At 32.1% G+C, this 23,042-nt stretch overlaps 2 protein-coding genes across 2 annotated transcripts; one reads left to right on the top strand and one right to left on the bottom strand.

The window, feature by feature from the left end:
- The first annotated feature begins 13,083 nt into the window (after positions 1-13,083).
- Positions 13,084-17,010, top strand: LOC107889019 (protein trichome birefringence-like 38). The gene is made up of 5 exons (XM_016813313.2): positions 13,084-13,658; positions 13,845-14,016; positions 15,006-15,181; positions 15,270-15,428; positions 16,541-17,010. The coding sequence occupies exons 1-5, from the start codon at positions 13,357-13,359 to the stop codon at positions 16,827-16,829; spliced, it is 1,098 nt and encodes a 365-aa protein (XP_016668802.1). The 5' UTR covers positions 13,084-13,356; the 3' UTR covers positions 16,830-17,010.
- Positions 17,011-19,047: 2,037 nt separating this feature from the next.
- On the bottom strand, positions 19,048-22,559 carry LOC107889018 (protein CHUP1, chloroplastic). The gene is made up of 6 exons (XM_016813311.2): positions 21,020-22,559; positions 20,271-20,402; positions 20,015-20,196; positions 19,820-19,931; positions 19,459-19,593; positions 19,048-19,350 (listed from the first exon to the last, which is right to left on the bottom strand). The coding sequence occupies exons 1-6, from the start codon at positions 22,226-22,228 to the stop codon at positions 19,225-19,227; spliced, it is 1,896 nt and encodes a 631-aa protein (XP_016668800.1). The 5' UTR covers positions 22,229-22,559; the 3' UTR covers positions 19,048-19,224.
- Positions 22,560-23,042: the final 483 nt, after the last annotated feature.

Raw genomic sequence — 23,042 nt, 5'->3', positions numbered from 1 at the left:
AGCTATCTTAGTCAATGAAAAGTACTTCAATAGGAATTTCTCGGTCATTTGATTCCATGTAGTGATAGAACCTCGTGGCAAGGAGTTCAACTACTGTTTAGCTTTATTTTTCAACGAGAAGGGAAACAATCGTAGGCGAATGGTGTCGTCAAAATGTCGTTAATCTTGAAAGTATCACAGAATTCTAGAAAATTAGCCAAATGAGTATTTAGATCTTCATCTTGCAAACCATCGAACTGAACAAACTGTTGAATCATCTGAATGGTGTTCGGCTTTAGTTCGAAATTATTCGCAGCAATGGAAGGTCTCACAATACTCGATTCAGCCCCAGTTAAAGTGGGCTTGGCATAATCGTACATAGTATGAGAAGCAGGATTTGGATTTGCAGGATTCGCAGCAACCACAAGAGGTAGCTGATTATTCTGATTTTTAGCCATCTCTTCAGTAATAATAATAACGTCCTTTTACTCTTCTACTATACTTTGTTTACTCTGTCTTGCTTCTGTACGATTTCTGCAAGCTGTACTTTCAATTTTACTATCAAATAGAAGTGGTCCCGATGGGTTTCTTCTAGTCATAAACTAAAGGAACCTGCAAGAAGCAAATACAAGAAAAATTAGAAAAAAAAAAATTAAACTAAAAATAAAAAAATAAAATGCAATAAAAATAAAAATGACTAAATTAATAAAAATTGAGTGTTCCTAATATTTTAGTTCCCGGCAACGGTGCCAAAAACTTGATGGTCACTAAACTAACTAAAATTACGACAAAGGCAAGCGCATCTATCGAACAATAGTATAGCTATGGTGAGTAGGGAATATCGTATCCACAAAAACTAAAAGTACTAGTAATTTCTATTTTTCTATTATTTAGCCGATAAAATGGGATGATTGTTTTTAATCTAAAATTAACTAAACTAATTACTAAGAACGCAACAGGGAGTGAATTAGGAAAAATAATCGAATAAAACCAATAAGATAGGCAATACCCAAGAAAGAATCCACCTAGACTTCACTTATTATTCTGAATCTGAATTAAACGATTTATTCACTTGTGTCTTGATTCGTAGAAATCTCTATTTTATGTTAATATCTCTTTCGAGAATAAGAACAACTGACTTTAAGTTGATTAATTGAAATCTCTTTCTAATTAAAACCTCTATTGTCGTATTAACTCGATCTATGGATTCCCCTATTAGATTTAACTCTAATCCGATAGATTTATATCGTCCTATTTCTAGGATTGCATGCAACTCCACTCAATTATACTAGATCTACTCTTAAACACAGACTTTTGCTCCACTAAAATAAGCACATTTAACATGAATCAATATCTTAAAAATATTAAAACATGAAATAATTATACGTAATTGAGAACAAGAATTAAGTATTTATCTTGTAATTCAAAAATCAAATAATAAGATTCATTATAGGTTTCATCTTCCCTAGGTATCTAGGGAATTTAGTTCATAATGTGGAATAACATCATCTCAAAGTTAGAATAACAACAAGACATAAAAAAACCCAATGAAACTTCTAAAGAAATTGAATGGAGATCTTCAATCTTGAAGGAAATCTGCTTCTGAAATGAATCTGGTGGCGTTCTTTTAGTATTTTCCTTGTTCTTCTCTGCTTGCCCTCTAGGTCTTCTTCTAATATGTATTTATAAACTTTAGAATGCTCAGAAACCCTAAAAATTAGGTTTTTTCACGTAAAAGGGAAGCAAGGTTCGAAATCGGCACGGGCTGGCACATGGGAGTGTGGCCAGCCCGTGTGGCTCACACGGGCGTATGGTTAGCCTGTGTGGAAATGCTTAAATCGTGTGGATCCTAAAAACAACTCTTTTTATCCGATTTTGGCCTTTTTTTCGCTCCTTTAGCTCCCTTATGCTCACCTAAGTATGAAACATGAATTTAAAGGATTAGGAGCATCAAATTTACTAAATTACATAATAAATCATCCAGAAACTCATCAAGAATGAGATTAAAAACATGTTACTTTTATAGCTTATCAGAGGTCGACTACATAAGGAAAAGTTGGCGATCGGGATGTTCTTGGTCGCTATAACCAACTTATTGCTTGGAAGGGAAAATCTATTTTAATGATCGATTCAAAATTGGAGTACACATAGGCTAAGGCTAAGCTTAAAAAAATATTTTATTTATCTATTTATTTTATTTTCCTAAATTTATATTTTTATTTTCGAATCTATTTTTATTTTATTTTTCGTATTTCCTTATTTTATTATCTTAATCAACTTAACCCCTCCATTTTTATTTTTATTTTTAGCATTTCTACACACAGGTCGTGGGCACGATTATAACTGCAACAACAATTCTGGTCATGAAAAAATGCGAAATTAGATAGTCAGTCCCTATGAATTCGACCCTACTGCTCTATACTGTTAATTACTGTTATTTGATGGTTTCGACACCCATCAAGTGCTCAAATTACAATTTTTTATAAATACCAATTAAATTATGCATGTTTAAATTGTTAATATTCATATAATTAATTAATTAATTAATTGTGATGAAAAAAATGGATATTTGATTTTCACTACTCATTAAAAATTTTTAAATTTATTTAAAGATAAATTATTTATTTTATGAATAATGAAAATTATAATAATAAATTAATTTTTTTTGTTAGTTACATATATATTTGAACGTCCAAAACATGTATATTTAATGAAAATTATTAATTTGTCTGTTAAGGTTATTAGCATTTATTCATGATAGGAAATTGTAGTATCTACCAAAAGGAGAACTAGGATATGTTTGGATTGTTTGCATATCTGAATTCAATATTTGAGCATTTATGTATTATTTTGCAGCTATTTCTCCTCATTTGCAAGCTTCATTTGTTACTTTATTTAATGGGTTAATCTTCTTTGGATAAAGTGAATAAGTTGATCTCCATTTAGGTGTTTTGGATCTTAACTTGACACTATTAGAAGATAAATTTGCTGCTATTACTGACACAAGTAGTGAGGAAGAGATGTTATATTATAAACAATTTGAACGATCAAACAAATTGAGCCTTATATTTTGTGAATGACTATTGTCAACAAGATTAAGATCACAATTTCACAAAATGAAAGTGAGAAAGGATGTCTTATATTTGTGGAAGAACATTTTTGTTTTTCTTAGAAGTCACTTTCTACTACTTTAATGGCACAACTCACAATTAGACCTAGTGTCCTTAATGCAGAGTTTTCGTCTATGCATATTTGTATTTTTCAAAGAAATTTGTTCCAAAAAATATTCATTAATTACATTAATACCCCTTTGTAAATTGTCCTCAATAGTTTTGTATGCAAAGCAAAATGGAAGCAAATATTGGCTCACTGATTATCAAACGTTTAACTAATATTAAGCGGAATTACATGGTTGGATTTTAATTTGGAAACACAACTTATATTAGTAGATCATCTAAACATGTCCTTAGTCTAATCGAAAATGAGCAAGCCGATCAAAAGACTAATATATTGTCTATAAGTCCAATTGAGGATATATTTTGTCTTGGGCATTGGAGCGGGTAACTTTTAAAAGATAGAGACATAGATATAATTTATTGGACTGATAATACATCAGGCAGGACCCAAGTAAAATATATCCTAGATTCGTTTACGTGTTTATTCACTTGTGATGTTCATGGTGCGACATACCTTAATCCTGAGTGAATGATAGACTATGTATGCGTGAGTTGAATACTTTGATGTAAATGAAAGTCTGAATTCAAATAGATAAGAAACTGAAAGTTGGTACGTTGGGTATATGACTTCTGTAGTATCTAGCACTATTCCACAATAGTGAAATTCATAGCTTAGCTAAAGGGTAAATGTTATATTCTCATTGTCATTACATGATAGATGAAAAGTAAACCTGGCCATGAGTCATTGGCCTTTATGATAAATGACTTGACTATTATTTGATAGTAATTGACTTTTCATAAAGAAATATATAATGGTTATCGTGAGATAAAATGAGTTTGTATTGAAAGAATGAATTTATCCCAAAGAGATTAATGATATCCTATAAGGGTAACACAATTATAACAAGGTCATTGGATTAACACTTATTAAGTAGCTTTTGTAATAGTATATAATTAGGGGGAGCTCAATCATGATACTTTAGTGAAATAACTTTGTGACTAAATAAGTTTATAATTAATAGGCGAAAAGTCGGAACTTAATTATAAACCATTTGTGGCCTAATTATATATGTCTAATCAGTCCTTCCGTTAGCTCGTTGAAACCATAAATAAATTGCATGTGAAACCAAATGAAAAGAAACGAATGGAAATGATGAAGTAACAGAAATAGATCATATTAGCAATATATATGTTTTCTCGTTAAGTATAGAAATGAAATGAGAATTTAATTTTCTTTGAATTATTATTTAATTAATTATAATTAAATAATTGAAGTTTAGAGATAAAATTAGATTAATTGATTATTATGAGATTTGTTGAATAAGAAAATTAAATATATTTCCTCATAGATTCTATAACAGTAAAGTTGTTATGACTTTAACAAAAACAGAATTGGATTGAGAAAATTATTTAACTGGGAAACTAATTTAGTTAACTTAATCTATTGAATTAATTATTGATTAAATAATTTTTATTTTTGGAAAATAAAAATAAATATTGGGTTAGTTTGAATTATAAAATATTGAGTCAAAAGTCCAGGAAGCATATATAATCGAACCTAATACATGAGAGGCCCAAACATATCCCTTATGCAACATGAGGGGTGACAATCTTAGTAAATATACTAGATTTGAGGAAATCAAAGTTGTAAAATTTTTTCCAAAAAAAGAACTTGGTTGTGATATCTAAAATAATAAACACTTAATCAAATTTGTATATTTCGGTTTGTCTCGGATGATTTCTTTGATCGTGTAGTCTTCTCCACTATCCTCAAGTTCGCGTTTGTCGAGTGTGGGCTAGCTTCGAATTAGAAAATCTTCCACGAAATTACTAGTAGGGTAATTTTACAATTCATCTAAACTTCTAATCTAAATAGTAAATAAGAAAAGTATCTCTAAAAATTTTCTGAAATAAATTTTTAGAGAATTTTCTCTCTACAACTTTCTCTTAAATTCAAGTGTGTGAAAAATAATTACACATGGCTCTCTTTTTGTAGGGAGAGTTTAGAGAATTCAATTATGATTAAACTTAATCACTTTAATATTAAATTAATATAGTACTTATCAAGATAAGTATTAGATTAAATTTAATATTAAGATAATCACTTTAATATTAAATTAATATTAAATTTAATATTAAAATTATGAACATAATATTATTTTTGGATTAACATTAAATTATATTCTTTCACTACTCAACCATCAAAGAATCACCCCCTGGCCACTGAAATATCGCCGCTATCGCCACTAGCACCGTCGTGTCTGGTGGTGTCATCGCAAGTGCGACACCTTTACAGTACCCCAAGCTGGTTTCGCTGTTGCCAAATCGATCCAAGCCAATGACGAACCGACTAGTCTAGTCCTACCATCGGTTGGACCGTCGGCCCAGTTTCACATGCCAAGCTCGGTTCGACCAGTTTTTGGGTCTCGATCTCGGTATTGGGTTCTTGTGTTCAATTTCTGATCTCAGATTCAATTTTTAAAATTTAATTACCCATTGGGCCAATTGTCTAACTTGAAAATTAATTTTCAAAAATATCATATTAATTTTAATTAACTTGATTAATTAAATTTTACTTGATCGAAATTAATTTTCCAAAAATCACTTAGATTTTCTAAATTAATTTTTCAAGAAAATTCATAATAAAATTCTTTAGTTGAACAATTCTCACGACCACCTAATTTAATTCCACATCGATTAATTCAACTCAATTAAATTATTTTCAAAGTTGTAGAATTTTCTTTTGATTCAAATGCAATTCGATCGAGCTTTTGTTGAGCTAGCAGAGGGACCAATAAGATATATACCATTAGGCTCTATAATTGCAATTATGTCCAGAAGCATCGTTCTAATAATTTGCAATTACTTAATCATGGAATCAGTCCACAAAAAGTACCATGATTAAAAACTTCTTATTATATACTCTTTACGAAAGCAATTCATCCAATTGCTTTGTCCAATGACCTCGTCATGTGTGTGTTACGCTCATATGATATTATTGATTCCTTTTAGTTAAATTTATTCACTCAGTACAATATTATTTTATCTCATTGTCACCATTGTGTCTTTTTAATAATTAATATGATCACTGTCAACAAATGACTATGATAAGTTGCTTATTCGAGAACAAGTAACCCGTGGTCTCGTTCCATATTTATCAATCCACACAATGTCAATGAGAGGACATTGCTAACTCTTTAATCAAGTAATGAATTCCATTGTTGCTAGCAAAGTCATGTCATACATAAGTTATGTACTCAATATACCGGCTATGAGCTTGGTCATTTTTAGAGCATAAGTCTTCACTTATATCAATGAACATGAGTTACATATGCATGGTCAGTGGCTAACTCATCAAGATTTAGGTAAATCACACCATAAACGTTACAAGTGAACTCACAAACGAACTTAAAATTAATTCATCTTGAGTATAGTCCAATGTATCATTCTTCCAATGAATACATTTATATCTCTACCCATGGAGTCAACTACTCCGATAGCTAAGACTAGCCATCTCTCTAATTGAAATTGTAGACGATATAATAATCCTTTTATGTATTTGAATCAAATGCTAACTTTGATTCTTTTATGAGATGACAGACTCGTTTAGATTATCTACTGAAGTAAGTTGTCTTTCTCGCAATGTAAATGTTCTTACAATACCACTTATCATCAGTTTGAACTTAAATAATCAATCAGATAATATTTACTTATCACAGTTTCGTTATGTATGCAAAACATGAAAGATAGAAACACAAAAGACATAATAGTAAAATGTGAAATTAACTTTATTTATTCATTCACCGTTCAAATACATAGAAAACAATTACATGTTTACTACAATATGGACACATTTCCTAACAGGAACGTCTAGGATTCATCTGACTCAAAGCACATGTATTTTTGGGCAAAATTTTATTGTTATAAATATTACAAATCGACTCAATTTTCAAAATTTTAATGTTACAAAAAAAAACTTTTATAAATTGGATTTATTCCAATAACAAAACCCCCAAGTGAGAATAACTTTCGTTGAGGGTCTAGGACCCAACACCTCTAAGCAAAAAAGCATATAAGACTTTGGTTGATGGTTCGATCCCCACAGGCGCACTTTTCATAATTAATTTCTAATAATACCTATACCTCTTATATGAGCTTACAGGTTATATCTACATCATATGTACATCAACCAAGGCATTATTTAACTCCATGAACCCTTCGAGCTCTCCTCAAAATAGAGAAACAAAACTCCCCAAATGAAGCAATACCTTCTGTCGAGGATCCGATGCCAACATCCACTCAACATGGTTTATGTACAATATTGACATAAACCCAACCCAAACTCGTATAACCTGATACATAAACACATTTTACATAATACAATCATATTGGGGTTAGAGGTGCTAATGGGCTGGGCTGGGTCGGGTTCAAACCGAGCTCAACTAAAAATTCAGACTCATTTACTAGGCCCGGGCCCTACCCAAAAAAATGGGCCTAAAATTTTGCCCAAGCCTAACCCGAATGAAAATGATAAAACCAGGCCCGACCCGGCCTGTCCGTATTAAATTTTTATATTATTTTTATATAATTTTTAAATATATATACTACATCAAAAATACTAAAAACATAAAAATATATATTTCTCAACAAGTTGAAAATAAATTTTTAAAAAATGTAGACTTAAATAACACTAAGATAAATATAACTTAACAAGCAAATGCCTCTAAAATAATAACAAAATTAACAAATGCCTTTAAAATAATAACAAAATTAACAATAAAATAAGTTTTATACAATATCCAAACAATAACAATAAAATAGTAGCAATATAATGTAAAATGGTAGCAAAATAGGGAGAAAACAACAAGAAAATAACATTAAAAAAAAGAGCAGCTTCTTTTTGTCTTTTAATTAATTCGGGTTGGGCCGAGCCGGGCACAGGCCAAAAATATCTTACCCGAGGCCAGGCCCTTTTTTAAAAGGGTTTTATTTTTTGTCCAAACTTATTTTTCGAGCCTATATTTTTGTCCAAACCCTCTCACATTTCGAGCAGACCTTCGAACCGGGCCGAATGGCCCGACCCATGATCAAGCCTAGTTGAGGTATTTTGATTAGAAATTCCTGAAAATAAAAGCTTGCTGAAAACAACTAATGCTACCATGTTAACTATATTGTCCCCCACAAACCCTTTTTGGTGTTTCACAATGTTTTCCCCCGTTTCTTAATGGTATTTTCGGGCTTTAATTAATTAGAGTTCCACAATTTGCATTCCTGGTTAGTTTCCGGAATTCCATGTGCCCCCAAATGCCTCTGGTTCCTACGCGCCAATTATTGAGAAAATATTTACTATTTTTATAATTAAAATATTATTTGTTTTATAGTTATGAATATTTTTTTAAAGTTAATGATTGTTGGTCTTTCTCACTTATTAAGAGTACAATATATCTTATTTTAGATTTAATATTTATTTAATTTTATTTTTAACATTTCATTTGAAGATGATCAAATATTAATTTTAATTTAATTGAAATTCGTAAATATAACTTAGATTTTAAATTTTTTATTATTTTTTCAAAATATTATTATTTAAATTAAAATGAAAATTTTCTTCTAATATTTAAATGATAGAGATTGAAATCTTGTTATCTTATTTCTCCTAATATAAAGGGAAAAAAAACAATGCTTTTGCAAGCAATTGAGAAATATATAATATTTGTAAGACCATCACGGGTTTAGAATTACATCAATTTGTACTTTAAAAAATACTACTATTATTATTATTATTATGCATGCAATTTCTCCACTCCAAAAAGGTTGAAGCATGTGCAGAATGATAGTATGAGGCTGTCAGCTCATGCCCGTGACATGCAGCCGGTCCATTGAACGAAAAACTACTTTACAAAAACCCTAGTGCTATATCTATAATCCAATCCTGTCCACTTTAATTCAAACTTGTTTGTTCAATAAATATACCTAAATTCAACGCATTCAATATTCTATTTTTTTTAAATAAAACCCAAATAACTTACAAGCGCAAAACACAAAATCATTTGAGAAAACACTTGGTCTTTCATGTTGAATTATGAAAAATTTTGAGAAAACACTTCGTCTTTGATGTTGAGTTATGAAAAGCCTCAAAAAATTTTAAAGAAGAGCTCATGACAAGGTCATAATCCAATATGATAGTTTGGAGGTAGTTAAATCTATTTAAGATAGTGAATCGAACATCTCGAATTCTGCTCTAATCAAGAGGATCCAACAATATCTTTTTATCTCATGAAAATCAGTTGCTAGTAAGACATATATCTAGAGAGTACAACCATGTTGCAGACGCTTTAGCCGAATACGGAAGACATGCAAATTGAGAGATCCAAAAAATCCTAAAAATGAACGGAGTTAAAGTGTGTTATATTTCAAAATGTTTCCATGTAATTAATTGCTTATCTTAGTTTCGATTAAATTACCAAAAAATATCTTTTTTTTTAATTATCAGAATAGGCCAAGTTTTGGAATATTTACAGGTATAGGCTAACTTAAGGAAAACACTTCCAGCTGGAAGCGTTTTATTGGTGACACGCAGAAAACTCTTCCAGGTGGACACGTTCCCCCCTCTAACAGATACTTTTCCAACAATAGTCGTTGCCCCCCCTCCCAAAAGGTAAAAAAAAAAAACCACCCTTACTCATTTCTCACAAATTCTCTCTTAAATTTATTACTTAAATTCTATTTATATCTAAATTAGATTTTCTATTAATACTTTTTGAAAATATTTTTTAAAAAAATTAATTTGTGTTCTATATAATTAGCAATGGTCGGTTCACTAATCCTTCATGACAACAAGCACATTTTCGTCATTTAATTGCAAATGGTAAGAATAAGTTTTAATAATTTTAATTTTTTTTTATTTCATTGTTATATATTAACTTAATATTTTGTATATTTTTTACGTAAATAGGCGGAAGATCAAATTTTACAATGTCATATTCATAACCTACCCATTCCTCCATCACTATTGATTGAACCATACTTGAGGGAAGTCGGTTTTTGGCACGTGGCCCTTGTAGTCTGGGGGGTGTAAGTTGGACCCAAAACTCGTAAGCGTGTTGGTGGAGAGGTGGAGACCCGAGACATACACATTCTATTTTCCATGCGGTGAGTGTACTATCACTCTAGAGGACGTCCATTTACAGTTGAGGTTACATGTAGATGGGTCGATAGCCACCGGGTCTGTTCAATCTGGTGATTGATGAGGCATATGTGGTGATCTTTTAGGTTTGGTTCTGGAGACGATTTACGGACGTCAGATCGAAATGGCTTGGTTACAAAGAAATTTTGTGACATTGGATGAGGATTCGACTAAAGTTAAAGAGAACGATATGCTCGGGCATACATCTTTCAGATCATCGGGGTTATCTTAAAGTCGGATAAGTCACGAAATCTCGTTCATCTAAGGTGGCTGTTGAAACTCATCAATTTCAGAGGAGTGGGCGAACTCAGTTGGGGGTCCACCATGTTGACGACATTGTACAGGGACATGTGTTGGGTGATGCAACAAGGAAAAATCAAAATTGGTGGTTGCATTTTACTACTGCAATCATGGGTGCAGTACCAATTTCCATTTTTACGTCATCGAGTAAATTACCCATATACATTCCCATTTGTAATAAGGTAAAATTCAGTAGATATTTTAATAATAAAATTGATTTAAATAAACATTATTATACTAACAAATTATTTAAATAGATGGAACCATGGGTCGAGTCACGTGGGATTACCTACTGAGCTTCAAGATATATGGCTTCTATTAGACCAACGATCGGAAGTGGAGGTATCTATTTATTTAAATTTGAACTACATAATATTATCGTAGTTGATTTCATATTTAGTAGTATATATATAACTAATATCTTAATCACGTTAATATAGTTTGAATGGACACCATACGAGGATCCGGCAATTCAAGAAGTCATCCTCGAGGAATTCTTTGTGAATCCCAATATCTAGCACATGAAGGTCTCATTGGTAGTGTACGTTACTGTCGAGATATATGAGACCAATAGAGTGTTGCGACAGTTTGGATTCTGAAAATTGATTCCCGTGGCACCTCAAGACCTTGATGATCTAAATCCTATCGACTTGCGGTGACCGAATAAGAATTGGCTTGTATTCCACTCCCAACATATCAACATGTGGAATAATTGGTATGATTTATTACCTGCTCGTGAACTTATCATCGTTCCAGAGTTGGCATGTGATCCGGAGTACATGTCATGGATTAAGATCCATGGCAAGCCATATTTGTACGGGGAAGAGGCAATGCGTCGGCATCCTCATACGAGTAGGCCACGACGACCCCTTTTAAATCCAATGGCTAGCGAGACGGGTCCATCATTAGTGCCCATGCAAGAACCGGCATCAACAGTCGTAGAACCGATGCCCACACCACCCACCAGTCAATATGTACCGTCTTATTATGGCGTGTATTCCAACCCTATCATCTTCACATAAGCACCATATATTGCACTACATTTTTTTTCTTCTAGTCCTTTGTCAGGTTGGAGTGTACTACATCCGTCCCCAATGTATTACACGCTTATGCCATCGGCACCTCCGAAGACGATGATGCAAAAAACTACGTATAGGCTATCTATGTTTCAAGCACTGACGGAGAGTCCACTCGTTATCCCATCGGTGTATGGAACTCAACATAGTTATGCTCATTCGTCATTTGTGAGGTAAACACCTTGGGATCTTTGTTCTACTAGGTTGGGTTACCTTCCCAACCATCTATTCTTAGACCGGATGATGCACAATAGCAACCGAGAATGCAAGGATCACAATTAACCGAAGGTGAAGAAGAGGAGCTACCGAGACCACAACCCCAACGACCACAATCCTGCCCAGAGGCTAAACCAAGAAAGAATCCAGCGCGCAACTGTCGACCACCCCGATATGGCACAAATTCTTACTGGTATCTAAACTGATTAATTTTATCATTGTATCGAACGTTTATAATATATCGATGATTTTTATTATTATGTTTTCAGAGGGATATTGTTATCATTTAACAAAATTAAAGTTGATATTTGTTATCATTTTACAAAATTGAAGTTGTAATTTGTTAGCATTTCACAAAATGAAAGTTGATATTTGTTATCATTTCACAAAACCACTCATTTACATATTACAATGGACGAGTATTTTATTGAAATATCGGATTAAACTAAGATTAAAAAAATGCAAATAACTTTTAAACTAGTTTTGCATCCAAACCAAGTACTCCGAGTTTCGATTTTTAATCGATTTACAAAATGAAATTCGAATATACGATTTGAATAAATATGAATATTTTAATTATCAAATTCGATAATTACAATTATTATGTTAAAAATTTAATCAATTTAAAATTTAAAACCCTAAGCCCTAAACACTAAGACCCCTAACAACTCTAAAACCCCAAATATAAAACGGGAAAAAATGCTTCCAGCTGGAAGCGTTTTACTGGTGACACGCAAAAAACGCTTTCAACTGGAAGCATTTTTCTGGATTTCTCCTGAAAATGCTTCCAACTAAAAGTGCCCTAAATCAACCAATTCCTAAAAAATTCCAAAAATCGACCTATTCCAGTAATTAAAAAAAAGGGGTTTGAGTAATTTAATCCTTAGTTTTTTTCAAAAAAAAAATCATTCTGGAGAAATTTTTTTTTTAAATTCAATTTCCTTTAGCTTATTCCAGCACGTGAAGCCACCAGGCAGTCCTACCCTACCTTTCATCTCGCATTGTCAACCGCATTCAATATATATTTGTTAAAATATGGTATAAGTCAATATACTCTTAGAAAATTTACTTTTATATTTTATAATTTAGATATAATTATTAACATTGTTAATATTTTTAATTAAATTTAAACTAATTATAACCAAGAGCGAATGAAAAGGGAGGCACGCAGTGGCCTCCCCAAATGGCAGATTTCCCGTTTAGCTTTTTAATTTTTTTTTATAAAACTATATGTTTGTATAATAATAAAATTGTTATATTCTAAATTCTCAAAAATTACGTAACTTATGATGTATTTTAATATATATATAGGGTTTAGGGTTAAAAGCTTTGGGTTTTATAGCATTTTATTCTTCGTATCAAAGCTAGGATTTGTTTTTCCTTTCTTGAGAGATTCATCACAAAAAAAGAAAGAAAATCCGACATGGGTTTCAGTTTCAAAACCCTGTTGAGTTTGTTCCCTTTAGTTTGGGTTATGTTAATGCAAGAAACAAGTGGAAGCCGACATTATTACAATGTGAGTAATAATATCAAAGGTAGAAAACAAGCCAAGAATGGATGTAATCTGTTTCAAGGAAAATGGGTTTTGGATCTTTCTTCATATCCTTTCTATAATTCTTCACAATGTCCCTTCATAGATTCTGAATTTGATTGTCTTAAATATGGTAGACAAGATAAACAGTTCCTTCAATATTCATGGAAACCTGACTCTTGCAACTTGCCAAGGTATACTTTCTTTTATCTCACTTTTCGATATTCGGTTTAACCCTATCGGGTTGATAAAACTCTACGAAGCTCCTTATCACTTAACCTCAGAGGAGTTCCTTTGGTTTTTTCTTTTCATGTTTATTTTTATATTTGTTGACAGTTTTAATGAGGAAGATTGGTTTTTTTTTTTCCTTTTATTGTTAGATTTGATGGGGTGAATTTTCTGGGAAAATGGAAGGGAAAGAAGATAATGTTTGTGGGTGACTCACTGAGTTTGAACATGTGGGAATCACTGGCATGTATGCTTCAAGCATCGGTGCCTAATTCCAAGACCACATATGTGAGGAGAGACCCTTTGTCTTTCGTTGTCTTTGAGGTGAGTGTGTTTTTCGCACATTGAATCTGTGTCTGTTTTTAATTATTTTAGTATTGCTTAAAATATGCTTTAATTTCAAATCGGCATAATTTCGAATTTAGCTCTTAAATGTTTGTATCTTTTATCAATTTGACTCTAATTCTTTTTTAGTTGAATTCAGCCCTCAAACTTTAAAAAATAAAAAAATAAAAAAGTCAAATTTAACCATCAACATTTTTTTATAAAAAAAAGTTGAAATAATTTTTTTAACGGTAATACCAATTAAAATGTCAAATTTTTAAATATAGCAACCTGTATGGTAATCCATGTGTATTTCATGCTATTTTTTTATAATTCTTAAATTGTTTGTTGACATTACATATAAAACAAATAGTGTCATGATAACATTAAGTGTTCATGGATTGTCACACAAGTTGCCACATCAATATTGTAAAAATTTAATATTTTAGTCAACATTTTTGTTAAGGAAAAACAAGTAATATGGTCAAATTTATCTCCAAAAAACAAATAAGGGCCAAATCGATGGAAAATGTAGACATGTAGGATTAAATTTATCATTATACTTTTAGAATTTAGTCCCTACTTTTATTTTAAAGAATTTAGTCTTTACTATAATTAGTGTTGGTCAACTCTCTACTATAATGTCATTAGTAGGTTCAAATTAATAAAACCATATATTATTGTTAAAAGTGATAACATAATTTTTTTTTTATAAATAACTTTAAACAATAATAAGTTAACATGTAAATTTAATATTAATTAAGTATGCTCAATCGGATTTTTTTGCGGCTATAACTGTGCGACCAAATAATATTTTTTAAAAAATTCACATCACTAACTTTAAATTATGGTTTTAATATAACAACTAATATAATCTATTGAATTAATAATCGAAATTATCATCAATTTAATTTCTGATCATTTTTTTGGATGAAACTTCTGATCCGGTTTTTAAAACATTGAAACAAACAAATAATAACTTTATGCAGGATTATGGAGTGACTTTGTATATGTATAGAACACCATACTTAGTAGATATAGTTAGAGAAACCGTTGGTGCAGTGCTTAATCTAGGCTCCATCAATGGAGGCAATGCATGGAAAGGGATGGACCTCCTGATTTTCAACACGTGGCATTGGTGGACCCACAAAGGACAATCTCAAGCGTACGATACCTATCATCTAATTGTCCATCATTATATGAAATCAATCTGATTGTTATAATTATGATTGTAAAGTTTTGTTTTTATGTAGATGGGATTATATTAGAGATGGGTCTGAAGTATACGAAGATATGGACCGTTTGGTGGCATTGAACAAAGGGCTTACAACTTGGGCTAATTGGGTAGACAACAATGTGGATCGTAACATCACCAAAGTCTTCTTCCAAGGCATTTCTCCCACCCATTACGAGTAAGTTCCAAACTAATCGAATTTTGTTTTGAAAATTTTGAATTCGATTAGGTGATTATTAAGTTTTAAATTTGAGTGGTTTTGAATTACTACGAGTCAAATATTATTTCAATTGAGATTCACATATGGTTAGTCTTTTTAGACCTTTTTTTGAGGCTTTCTCGTTGTGTGAACTTTTTGTTTTTTTAGATACTCAAATTTTTTGGTATTTCACTCTATGAATCTACTCATTCCATTAGCAAAGTCAAGAAACAAAACTCCCCACTAAAACTAATACTTGATATGTTAGGGTCTGACCCTCAACAATATTAACATGCAACTCAAATAGTTCTTTCTTTTAACTAAGTATATTAGTCTATTGACAAAGTCACTCTTTGAACTAGTTTAGGCTCTCAATATAATTGGAAGACACCTTCTCTACCCCCAACCCCTCACAATCAAGAATAATATTTGATGTGTTGGGGGGTTCGACCCCCAACAATCTTAATATTTTGGTATGCTTGATTAGAGTTTGATTAGACCTTATTAATCATAATCAAGTCTCAAAATAATATGTAAACTACCGTCGTTAATTTTTGCTTGAACCCAAAATTTAATTTCATTAACCTAAATTTAAATCCAATCCAACCTAACCCAATTTAATCATAAAAAGCCATCAACTTGATCATAATCAATACAAACTCGAAAATGACTTGAATACAAAAAGATCCAATCTCAAAATTACTCAAACCTAACATAACTTGAATTTGAAGTAACGTGAGCCTAGATCTAAAATTAAGTGTCAAACTTGAAAGACAAATAAAAGAATTGGTCAACTCAAAATTCTAATTAATTAGAAGAAGTGGAAGTGAATTTTTTTTCTGAGACATTCGGACCAAATTCAAATCTTGAAGTTAATATTATTGAGAAGATTTTATCTAAATACTATCCGGTCCAAACAAGACTATACTTAGAACGGATGAAAAATCATATAATTATACCAAAAATAATATTCGGAAATTTTAAAATCCTAGTTGACCCGATTCAAAACCAACCGGGCCCTCCTTTTTAATCTTGGATCGAAAACTCGGTTAAGCTTAAAAAATCTTGATTGTGTGCTTATATGAAACCAGGGGCAGGGAATGGAACCAACCAAACAAGAACTATAACGGAGAACTGGAGCCACTTTCCGGTCCAACATACCCGGCGGGGGCTCCACCGGCGGCGGCTGTCGTGAACAAAGTTTTGGGGACGATGAAGAATCCGGTGTATTTGCTGGATATTACAACACTATCGCAACTGAGAAAAGATGCTCATCCTTCCACTTATGGCGGTCTTTCGGGCAATGATTGTAGCCATTGGTGTCTTCCTGGTTTGCCTGATACATGGAACCACCTTCTATATGCTGCTCTATTCATGTGAAAGCTTTCAACAATGGCGGCAACATTGAATTTATGAATCTTTTATTATTTTTTATACATGTAATTTGTACATTCATGGCGGTGGTGAAAGTTTTCATTTAGCTTTGGTAGGTGAGGCGCCAAACATCAATTGTAAAGTGATTGATTTTTTAAACCAAAATTAATTTTATTCTAAGTTTCATGGAAACATCAGATTAGTATTCTCTTATTCATATTTGAATACGTGTCCCAATACCAATATTAAATACAACTACAGTAAATTTCGGATGAAGATCTTTATATTAAAGTTAGATTGTAGTTTATTTTTTTATCAAAGAGCAAATTAGTTCTTTTGTTAAAATTTTTATTTATTTCTACTATTAAAAATTAGTCCCTAAAAATCAACACAAAGTACATGTGTCACGCTACGTGTCCCTGTCTAGTTATTTTGTTAGTCACACTAGTTTTTAACATTATAAATAGATGAAATTTTTAATTGAAATGACCAAATTGCTCCTTGATTTAATATATAATGATTAATTTGTATATATTTTGAGTAAAGAGGCAAAATATAATTTAACTCATAGTACAGGGACCTTCATAATACTTTTATTATACTTTAATTAGAAAGAAGAGGCGAAATAGTATAAAATTTTAATATTTTAATAACTTTGACTCTTTGTTCGACAACCAAATCAAGTTCAATTCCAATTTTAATTTAATTAATGTAATCATCAATGTGACATTTAATAATTTTTTATATGATAAAATTATGAGATTTTCTGTCTTTATTGACAAAATCGTGATATTTTCTTCAATCTAAATCTAACCTCATATGTTGGACACAAACGTCCACACATGCAAATAGGGGTGACCAAAACTCAATTTGAAAAAAAATTCAAATTTCAAGTTAATCGAATCAAGTTATTTCATTTTTTCGAGTCAACTCAAATAAGTATTTTGAATTTTGAGTTCAAATCAAGTTCAATTCTACAATTTGAATAATTAGAATAATTCCAATAGCTCAAATAACATATTGGTGTAAATACCCCTTTGGTCCCTATCAATTTTGAAAATAAATAATTTGGTGTCTTTTAACAAAAATTGCAAAAATAAATCAAAATATTTTTCAAAAATTCAAAATATTTATAAAGATTCTAAAATTTATTTTTTGTAAAAAAATTATAAAAAATCTAAAGAATATATAAAGAAAGTTAAATTTATAAAAAAAAATTCTAAGATAATAATTTTGGAACCTAAATAAGTTAATTAATGATTTAAGTTTATCATACTCTTATTTTGTTTTGAAAATGTTTTCAAATATATATATGATTTCAAATTTAGGTACTCTAACATAGAATTAGTTATATTAATAAGATTTTAATTTGACATGTTCAATTTTTTAATTTTACTCAATTCAACTCAATTTGAATTTCATTTCACTTGACTCAATTCGAAAAAATTTCAAATTGAGTTAGGATAATAAAATAAGACTTGTCCACTTGATTAACTTAAAACCTTTTCACTCAATTCGATTGAATGCTCACCCCTATATGCAAATACACAAATTTGATAAGCTCTAAAAACTCAATACAAAGATGAAGCTAAAAATTTTCTTTTAGAAAGATGAAGATGAAACTAAAATATTTCGAGAGCGAAGGTAAAAATGTTGTATTAAAATGATTGAAATAGTATTTTTTAAGAGCTAAAAATATAATTTTTCTATTTAATTGAAGGGTTAAATGGGATTAAACTGAAATACTAATTTTACTAAGGGTTAAAAAGGATAAATATACCATCTAACCAAATAGCGAATACAAAGCCATGCTTGCCCAGCGTATGCCCTAGACTCACTATGATGCAAATAGACGTGTCATTTATCACGTAAACCCTATTATTCGATCTATTTAACTCGATTATAAAAAATTAATAATTAATTTTAGTGAACTTTAATATAATTCAAATCTGAAAAATACGAATGCTAAATGATTCGAATAAATAATTCAAATTAATCTAAATTTAACTGTTAAATTTAAATGAGAAAACTCGAAATAATTGAAAATTCTTACTAAATTGAAAATCTGCTACATACATACATATAAATAGGGATACAAACTTGCAAAATTTATTATACTACTAATATTTTAATAGTTCAATTATTATATTTAAAAAAGTATTGAACCATTAATGATGTATTTATATGTAATATTTTATATCGATAAATAGAGATATCGAATCGATTTAAAATTTATATACATAACAAGTGAAATTATATTAATAAATTTAACTGTTGGATCGGGGTTATGCACTTGTAATGAATTGAATGCGTTGAATGTGTGGATAAATAAATAGCATCTACTATTGTATTCACAAACATTAGCAAGGGACTCGCTCTGTAGCTGAGTTTGCTACAGAGATTAACATGGTGTTGACCTGCAAATCAATTTCTGGTGTGGGTTTTGGCATTGTACATGGCACGATCTCGCTTTGTCTCTCAACTCCTGGAAGGCTCTCATCGTTTCGACGTCGAATCCTCCGGCAAACTGTCCATAAAACAAAAATACGGTTTCTTTTTTTAATTGTCTTCTCAATCCTTGAAAAAGCAAAGTTGGTAGATTAAACTCGTATGAATTAATGAGAATGTCGTTAACCTGATGTACACGGAACGCGAATCTAACACCTCGAACAATCAGCTCTTCTTCTTCGGGTCCACCCCCGACAGCTTCGAGCTCAGCAGATACTCTTCTCATGTACTTCATTGCTAGTTTCACTGACGCTAGCTTGATCTGCGATAATTCATCGACGTTTAATAAGTTGGAGCATAAGTTCATACAAAGTTCGTGCCTAATTCAGATGGATATAGAAAGCATCGTCGAACTCCGATGATAATTAAATATAATGATATGCAGTCATTATCCAACTTAAAGAATCCGGTTTTCTTCTTTTCCTATCGTGTCCGAGTCTTTATTTTTCTTGAAGTTACCTGTATCTTGATTTACATTCTTAAATTACCTGGCTCACAATTCCGGTTTCGAGCATCCAATCCGTAGGAATCCCGAAACCTTTGTATCTCTTGGTTGCGGATTCTCTCATCCGAGAGAGGTTGTAAACACCGAGCTCGAGCCTGCGATTATGTCAGTAATAACTTGAATACGAATGAACTGATGAAAGCAACTAAAAGCAAAAGGAGTTTGATATATTATTTACTTTTCAAGCAGAGCCTGCATCTTCTTAAGAGCCGAACCGCAAGGTTGCCTAGCGTCATCCCTAAATGATGCGGCCTCGGATTCTAGTTTCTTGAGATCACAGTAGCCGAATGCTGCCTCGCGTAAGGCATCAGCCTTCTGCTCCGGCCATTCGAAATGTTTTAGCACGGCTCTTTCGTCGACCTAAATAAACAATTAAAGTTGAAACGAAAACCGAAAACCAGAAGCGTCTTAGTAATGAAAAAACGAAAGGTTACCAAGTAGGAGAGCTCATCGTCTAGCCATTTAACAAAAGGGACAACATCTTCGATATCGGTAAACGAAACATTCTCAACTTCTTTTATCAAAAACCTTATGAAATCTCCTTGTGTTTCTACATCTGTTTTTATCTGCAAAATAATCACAAAAGCCGATTCAATAACCCAACCCACCGACTTAATGGAACCAAACAATGTGGGTCGATTAATTGCCCTTATGTTATCTGTTTATTTGTTATTAATTGGATAAAATCTGTTATTACTCCTCGTACTTTGTGAAAGTTGTAGACTTTAATTTGATCAAATTAGTGCCTATATTTTTTCAAATTTAAAATTTTAGTATTGACTCAAACAATATCAGTTAGATTTAGTCTAGAACCATTTTAAGTCCTTATACTTTTCAAATTCCAGTTCTGATGTAAATGACAGTCATTAAAATATTAACTAGATTTTTAGTGAGTAATATGTGGCATTACACATATGTTATTATATTTACTTCATCAGATTTAACGGATGGTGAGGACTAAAATGACCAAATTAACATAGAGGAACAAAATCCATAACTTTTATAAAATATAGGTTCTAATAGTAAAATTAACCTTATTAAGTATTAATAAATTCCACCATCGAATCTAAGTACTGTCTTATCTAAACTAGCAATAAATAATCAAACGGACCACCACCAAAGATCATGCCTATTCACAGTGGCATTATCGTAAAATAAACGAAAACCGGAAACAGGAACTCACCGCTAGCAAATAAGCTGACCGATTCTCGATCTCCCCAATCATATCCCTCGCATTCGCCGTTGCCGGTAAAGCTTCCGGCACGTTACACCCGCCGGCATCTCTCTTTGAATCCCTCCGCATAATCGAGTGATAAAACTCCACAACCTCCGGAACTCTCCTCACTTTCGCCGCAACCGTCTTCATCCCCTTCTGAGGCGGCGGAGGTGGTGGCGGAGCTATAGCTTTGAGTAACGAATGTGGTGGAGGAGGCGGTGCAACTTGCTTCACTGCCGGCGGCGGAGGAGGAGGAGGGATTTGCTTCTCTGTACATGAAGTTGACGAAGATAACGAAGGCCTCGGCGGTGGCTTTGGAACCCTAGGGACACGAGATCTGCCGTTCGACTCAAGGAGTTCCTCCGAGTGACTCGGTCTGTCGGTTTCGACTTCGAGTTCCTCTCTTTTAAACTCCGAGCTCTCAACTTTAGTGTCCGTACATTTACTGTGATTTCTCTTCAAATTCTTAATCAGATTTGATTTCACACTGACTTCAATTAACCCTTGATACCGCTGCGAAGAAGAGAAATTGTCGTCGTTTTCGCCTCTAAACGACGCCGTTCTCTTCATCTCCTTCTCTCCTTCAACTTTTCCTCTCATTTCCTCCACCACCATTTTCAACTTCTCATTTTCCTTCCTCAAGTTCTCAACGCATTCGCCTCTAAACGGCGCCGTTTTCTTCATCTCTTCCTCCATTTCCCTCACTTTCCTATCCTTTCCTTCCTTTTCTTCTTCAACTTTGCCTCTCATTTCCTCCACCATGATTTTCAACCTCCCATTTTCCTTCCTCAGATTCTCAACCTCTTTCAAAGCTCGTTCCAGTTCCTCATTTTTCAAAACGATCTCGTTTTCAAGCTTCGGAACAATGGCTGCCGTTTCTTTCAAAAGCTTGAGTTCCAAAACCTCCGTTTTCAACCTAGACTCACGTTCCCTCAACTCTTCGACCAACCGTAGGAGCTCCGCCACATCCGGTGGCCGAGGCTGTACCTGAGCCGACGAGCGTGGGAAATAAACTCCAAATGAAGAACGTGAAGTAACAGCTTTTTGGGAACTGGTGTTTTTAGTAGCCGAACTTGGAGATGAAGACGGCAATGACGATTTAGAGGAAGCTTTTGGGTTTGGGTTTGAAGGTGATTTTGTTAAACCCATTGCTAATTTTACCTTACCAGCCACCATGATAAGGCGTTTTTTTAAAGCTTTTTTTCTCCTTCTCTCTGGGTTTGGTTTAGACTTTTTACAGGGTCCTCTGGTTTGTGATCTGTAAGAAGGAGAAGGGAACCAAAAACAACGTCGTTGTCTGATTGGTTTTTCAGACAGTGAGGTCTCGAACTGAGTTCGTGACAAAAAAAATTTATTAAAAAAAATAAGAAGAAGAACGTTAACAAGATCGACACTCGTGAGTTAAAAAAGTGTAAACGACATTTTTGTGTTTCGGGTTTTATTCGATCAAGTTCGCGTCTTTTTTTTTTTTAAATGAAACGATAAAGTACGTGTTTGATTTCATTATTACCGAGTTAACGTAAGAGTAATTTAATTTATTAACTAGGTGGTGGAATCGACGAAGTTATTTATTTGTTGGTAGGATGAATTTGTATATTTTAATTAAATAAATTAATTTAATAGTTGATTCAATTAGTATTTTAATTTTATTTAATTAGTTTGTATTGGTTTAGAAGTTAATCAATTTGATGTCTTTCTCTGAACTAATATCTTAATGTCACGAGATTAAAATTTTAATATGGCAAATTATGTGATTTAGACATTTTTTTACTTCAAATCCAACTAATTTAGCTTAACTCTAAAAAATGAGAACTCCTAAAGGAATTTCTATAAGACATTAAAATAAAACGGGAGTAATTCAAAGACAAAAGAGCTTGAATAAACAGAAAAGCCAAAATAAAAAATCCACTCACCGAGTGTTATTGTCATGAAACTAACACTTTAATCTTGTAACCCGTACGATCTTAGGTATTTTCTTGATTTCAAATCT

The sequence above is a fragment of the Gossypium hirsutum genome, chromosome A09, assembly GCF_007990345.1.
Source record: "Gossypium hirsutum isolate 1008001.06 chromosome A09, Gossypium_hirsutum_v2.1, whole genome shotgun sequence".
NCBI classification, from domain to species: Eukaryota; Viridiplantae; Streptophyta; class Magnoliopsida; order Malvales; family Malvaceae; genus Gossypium; species Gossypium hirsutum.
The sequence above is the reverse complement of the archived record's forward strand: the minus strand, read 5'-3'. Positions and strand labels throughout refer to the sequence as shown.